Here is a 6,601-nt window from a genome sequence, read left to right on the forward strand (position 1 = left end):
GTTTTAATCAGCTAATAAAATGACCCCCCACCCCCGACTCCTCCCTTCCCCACCTGAAAACTTAAACTTTTAGTGAAATGTTTTTTTTTGTTTTTTTTTAAATCTAAAAAGATTTTCTGTTTGGTACTATTCATAAACAAGTTATAGTCAGTTTGCTCAGTTTTTGGAAGGGAGGAAATCAAACTGGCAAACAGAGATGGGCAGTAACGCGTTACTGTAATCCGATTACTTTTTTCGAGTAACGAGTAAAGTAAGGGATTACTTTTTTTTTTTTTTTAAACTAAGAGGCAGTTTTATTGCTGGGAGTTACAAATGAAAATACAAAATACAAAGTCTTGACGTGGCAAGGCATGAACCACATACACAGAACTTCAAGCTAGACACAAGAAATGAAACAGAGCACACAGCGCAGAGAAAACTCAGCGACAAGACTGACATGAAGACTGACGACATGACAGGAAACAGAAGGAAACCGAGGACTTAAATACACAGGGTAGGCAAAACAAAACATAAGGACAAGAGACTATCAAAATAAGACAGGAAGTAACACACAGTAAGACCCAGACTAAGACATGTGAACTAGACAGTGGGATATGACCGGGCTGAGTAACAGAGAAGGAGAGAGGGACACATGGGGAAACATAGGTAAACATGGAGACGAGGCCGACTTTCACAGAAGTCGATGAGGACAAAACAAAAAACACCAAAAGCAACCTAACAATGTCAAACAAGACTAGAGACTCAAGAGTAAACCGCACAAAGCTCAAACTTAAATCATCTTCTTAAGGTAAAAATGCACAATAAAAATCAAAATGCTGGGTCAAAAATTCAGGACCATGACATACAGACTTAACACTTATTTGATGCTTTCCAAGCAAATACTCAAAACACCAATTACCTTCTGTTTTGCAAGATGCTAGAAATAAAGCAAGTGCTTGTTGGTACTGATGTGTGATGTCCATGTGAGGGATTGTGTGTTTTTGTTTGTTTTATTGTGACATCCACAAGAAAATAGCTACATACCTGGGAATACCATCAGCTGGAGGGCACTGGAGTTACAGACTTTAGAAAGAGTGCTGAACAGGCACATGCACAGATAGACCCCAGGTGGTGCTCAAGCACCTGACCCTTTGGGCAGGAAAGTTTTTTCTCCCACTTGTGTCTATTTTATAATTTTACATTTTAATTTCAAAGTAGTCCCATGGCATCAATTCCTAATTGAAAGCATGTAATGCCCAACAATTGTGTTTTTATAATTCTGCAATGCCGTACACCCCCTGGCCCCTGCATCGCCTTTCCTTGTTGTCACAATCAGTTGCTCGTGCCATTGAAGAGCTCTGAGGATTTTATCCCACAACTTAGACATTCACATTATTCACACTCTCATTACACATACATATAGGATCTTGGGGGTGGGCACAATCACGGAGTCCAAATCACCATCAGGGTGTATACCTCACCCCTGACGTCGTTGCCCACCTCTCAATTTTAAATACACTTAGTCATTGAGGGCTAGCAGGAGGGACTATGCGCTTACCTGCTGCTCCTTGGCAGGTAGCTCCATGCCCTCCTGGGTTTTAATTGCACCTTAGAACACATATGCATCAACACTACAATGAGCGGGTGGAGGGAGGTTTGGAGTCTTCTCCCACCCCCATTCTCTGCGGCCTGCTGGAGCGGGAGGGCTAGTAGGAGGAGTTGGCCGTCCGACTGCGGTCTGGGGTGTGGGGCCTCCCTGCTGCTGCGGAGTCGGGGTGGTCTGCCTCTCCCCACCGCAGGGAAAAGGGTAACACCACCTGGGTCTGGGTGCAATTCCCCCCTCCAGGGGCAAGGGTACCTAGACCCGGTTTGTAGAGTACGCTTGGGGAGTGTGATTGTGTGTACAGCGTCTCTTTATGTCTGTCTCCACGTTGGTTGAGTGTGGAGTAAGTGCATATGAGAGCATGAGGGTGGGAATGGATGTTTGTGTCTGTGTGTGCCTGTATGTCTGTGTCTATATGTCAGGTTGGGTATCAGACGCCACCTCTCTGGGGACACCTCAGGCCCTCCAAGGTTTGGAGGCCTATCTCCACCCACCACCACTTCTCCTGCCGGTGGCGGACTCCCTCAGGTGTCGGTGTGTTGGTGGTTCTTTGTGTCTGGGGGTGGGCGTCCGGGTACACACCGGCTCACTCCTTGGCGGCCGCTTGTCGGGGCCTGGGGCTCGCTCGGGCCCCTTTGGAGGTGGGGTGCCCCCGGCCTCTCGGCCTGGGGCTCGGTCACTCAGGCACAGCTGGGGGCCGGCGGAGCTCACGGGCGCGTCACTGCAACTCCCCCTGACTTCTGCTCCGCGGCTGCTGGGCGAGCCCTCATCTGGGACTCTCCTCAGCTCTTACTGGAACAGTGGCGCGGCTGCCCCTCTGTTGGTCTTCCATGGTCTCTTGTGTTCTGGGGGCCTCTGGATGTCTGGAGTTTTGATCTCCTCCATACCCGCTTCACACCCTGGAGGACAGGGCTGTGGCCCCCCCACACTCCCTAGCAGATCATTACATGGAGAAACCTTTGGAATGCAAGCATGCTGATCCACACAGGTATGCACACATGGGTATTCACAGACGCGGACTAAAGCTTTCTTGGCTGCTGCCTCAAAGCACACTGTGCGCTGTCTATCTTGCGTGCTGCACAATATCGTTTATTATTTAGTAAATATTGATATCTATGACTAGCTAGTTTATTGTGATGGTGCTTTGTTTTCTCTATTATTATGTTGCTCTTTGTTGTTTGCTGTCTCCTCTGTTTGTTTGTTTTTTTTTTGTTTTTTTTTTCTCCATACAGGTGACCCAGGAGTTCTTTTTTTTTTTTTTCTCTCTCTTCCCCCCCTTCTCACCGTCTCTTCTCCCCTTTGGTTTTCTTTCTTTCTCTCCCCCTCTTTCTCTCATTCATTCCCCCTGTCCTATTTATTTAAAAAAAAAAAAAAAAAAAAAAAATGACAAAGGATGAACTGAAGCTCTGCCATCACGTAATGTCGCATACTGCTGTTTCTGATGTCATTTAAAAAAAAAAAAAAAAAAAAAAAAAAAAAAAAAAGAAGAGCTCTGAGGAGCAGCGTCACATCTCAGACCTGCTTTTACTGATTACAGACAGGTAACATTAGTGTCTGCACTGGCCTCATCCACATTTGTTATTGCTATCTAATTAAAAACCACTAAAACACATCAATTTAGGCAGTTAAACATTAGCAATTATACCGCAACATTAGCTTATCAAATGCAAGGTACTTTAAAATGCACAAGAGAAGTCACTTTCACTCTTTGTATGACAGCAGAAATAATTACGTGATCATTAGTCTAATATTTTGGAATGTTCAAAACTGAACTATTATCAGTACCATTGTTCATTACATTATTATTATCATTATGAATGCCTTAGTGTAATACAGAATAACCATTAATTATCATGTACAACGTTAACTTTGAATTTACCAATGACAGCTCTATGCGAACAAAGGACATGTTATAAAACAGCAAGACAGAGATCGACAGCAGGCGTCCCTCTTCTGTCCACGATCACGCCATCAAACAGTGAGGAAGATGAAAGAACAAGTAGCTTATATAAGCAAGTAATAGCTGTGGTCCTGGATACCATTAGATTTTTTAATATATATGCCACCAAAATTTGGCCTTATTGTGTTGTTAGCTACACAATGTAGCATCAGCTACAACTCTTAGGCATCACTTTGAGAATTTTCCATAATAATTTCATATCTCACTGTTTTATTTCCCTTAGTCAAACGTTTAAGCTCATTAGTCTCCCGTTTATACTCAGTTCATGGTTTAGTTGAGTATTAGTACAAACCAAGGAAGTTTCAACTGAACTGACCTTCACCACTGTAGAATTATCATCATACTGCAGATTACAGGAAAAAAGAAAAAAGTAGGAAAAAAGAAGAAGTGGATGAAGGAAGTGAACACACTGACACAGACAAACCGTCAGAAATGGGGAAGAAGTATATAAAACTCAAACTTTCACAACCTTCACAACTGCTGCACAGACAGTACCAGACACAGATTTCAAGGTAAGTTGAGACATTTAAAACTGGCATGTGTAAGAACGTAACCTTCATTCTGTTATATACAAAACTTCATTTTCTTTCATTTTGTTTTTACAACGAGCAATACAGGTGAAGTAGATAATTTACGCCTCTATTGTTTATTGTAGGAATCCAAAGCAAGCAGTAAACTGGTGTCACTAGTCTTGAGAATAATTCGAAAAAGTTCCATTTATATAATTAAGTATAATTTGTGCTGTGATTTTTTGCCTTGTATTAGATGAAGCTGTTCCCTGTACTGGTGATGCTGACAGCATGTGCTGCAAGACCTCAAGGTATTTTGGGTTTTTTCTGAACAAAGTGAATACAACAGCAGATTTCTACGATCTTCATGTATTTTGTTATTCACTTTTAATGATACTTTGTTTTTTAATAACGTTATTAAAATTTCTAGCCAATCTTTGTAACAAGACTGAGAAACAAAAAGGATTTACATATATTTAAAATTTGTATTTTTAATGTTGTTTCTTTCTGGCTTCATGTGAATTTGACTCATTGAAAACCTTTGAGAAAAATATAGTATTTCCTTCTTTTAAGTTTTCTTATTAATCGTATTCATTTCTTATTAAATCTGAGTGTTGGCGGGACCCCGCACACATGCTTCTCTGTGTTCATAATTTCCTGCATTTTCCTTTTTCATAAAAAAAGGAAAACCACTTGAAAAGTGTCTTCCTCTTTCTTTCTTCTCAGATTTGTCTGGTAAAATGTTCACTTTCCCACTGGAATCCAACAGAGCTCATGTGAGGCTGAATGCGTCGAGATTGGATTTCAGTTCTTTAACACTCTGTCACAGGTAGCAATGAATATGTATGCATTTCCTATAAGAAGCAACTGTATCTCTGATTGTGAAATAAGTCATCCTTTGCCATGCCTACAGATCATTTACAGACCTTAAAAGAGACCACGTTTTGTTCTCTCTGGCTACACCTGTTCATTCCAATTACGTCCTGATCTTCTGGGATGGTACAAATAAAGAGATTGAGCCCGATATCAAGGACAGGACAGCTGAATTTGGAGGGCGAGACTACAAGCCAAACATGTGGCACTCTATCTGCACCACGTGGGACTCTGAGTCTGGACTGGTGCAGATTTGGTTTAATGGGCTACCTTCGATTAGGAAATTTGTCAACACTGGAACAAACATCGTAGGACCTGTTATAATAATTTTAGGACAGGTACATGTTTTATTGATAAATTATAAATACTTATTTAGATTCAGTCAGACGCTGTATATACTAATAATGTACTATATGTACTATAATATACAATGTAGTTTTAATCTATTGTATCTCAAACACTGCATTCTTTACAGGAGCAAGATTCCCACGGTGGCGGATTTGACATTAAGCAGTCTTTCGTTGGCATGATGTCTGACGTCCACTTGTGGGATCACATCCTTTCCTCCTGTGAAATTCAAAACTATGTGGATGAACTAAACTTCACGCCAGGGAATGTGTTGAACTGGAGCGCACTGGAATTTGATATCATAGATAGAGTACTGATAGAAAATAAACTCATGACGTGTCACTAATCAGAAAATTACAAAGTCAAAAATCTGGTCAAAAAACTACTTTGTTTTTATGTCCATCATAAAGAATATTTGATGATTTTTTTTAAACCCTTTTACGATAATCATATGAAAGCGTTACACTGGTCGCTGTGATTACGTTACATGTTGGTTAATTCATGAACAACATTGAGAACAAAAACTGGTGAGCATAAATATAAAAAATAAAAAATTATTTTACGAATTTCTAATTGTAAATTTATTGTAAAGTGAACAATAAATTGACAATTCATCAACTTGTGCTATAAATGTTTTTCTAGTCAGTGCATGACAATAAAATGTAAAAAAAAAAAGAAAAGAAGAAGAAGCTTTTTTTTTGCCAAAATATCACCATCAGCACTGTGTCACAAAGTGCAATCGACAGAGAGGTCCAAACTTCTCCATTAAATCTGAAAACTCTGCATCTCTACTTAAGTATTTCAACTTAATCTAAAAGGTGGTGTTTTAGATGTCGCCCTCTACTGGCCAAAACTGATAAATGCAGTTTTTTTCCTTGTTTTGGCTTTTTTTTTAAAAAAAAAAATCAGATCGTTCGAGTACTATTTGTGTAATTTTATGATTAAATGGACCTATACCATATACACAGACCCTCTGGGATTTTTATTGTTTATGTGAGTAGTTCCTTTTTGACAGATGCCCCACAGTGGTGCAATCTGTGAAACTCACAGATGAACACACACTGTGTAAGAACACTGATAGCTGTGTTTGTTTTATTTGTTTAGATCAAACATGACAAAACACATAAAAGTGTTTTTAGATTACCATAGAGCTGTTTAACGCACACATCTATTAAATCTTCATGTATTTACAATACAGAAATGGCATTGCCATGAAAATTGTGTTGCTATGTTCAGTTCAAATGTTCAAACGATCAATGAGTGTAAGTAAACAAGTCCAAGGAGCACATGCAGGAGCAAACAAGTGCTTTGCTAATAAAATGGGGGGAA

General features: G+C 40.1%; 1 protein-coding gene across 1 annotated transcript; it reads left to right on the forward strand.

The window, feature by feature from the left end:
* Window positions 1-246: 246 nt before the first annotated feature.
* Window positions 247-6,106, forward strand: LOC308386034 (mucosal pentraxin-like). The gene is made up of 5 exons (XM_080865304.1): window positions 247-4,054; window positions 4,308-4,362; window positions 4,778-4,880; window positions 4,965-5,262; window positions 5,400-6,106. The coding sequence occupies exons 2-5, from the start codon at window positions 4,308-4,310 to the stop codon at window positions 5,616-5,618; spliced, it is 675 nt and encodes a 224-aa protein (XP_080721430.1). The 5' UTR covers window positions 247-4,054; the 3' UTR covers window positions 5,619-6,106.
* Window positions 6,107-6,601: the final 495 nt, after the last annotated feature.

Source organism: Rhamphochromis sp. 'chilingali' (assembly GCF_963969265.1).
Source record: "Rhamphochromis sp. 'chilingali' genome assembly, chromosome: 18".
In the NCBI taxonomy this organism is placed as follows: Eukaryota; Metazoa; Chordata; class Actinopteri; order Cichliformes; family Cichlidae; genus Rhamphochromis; species Rhamphochromis sp. 'chilingali'.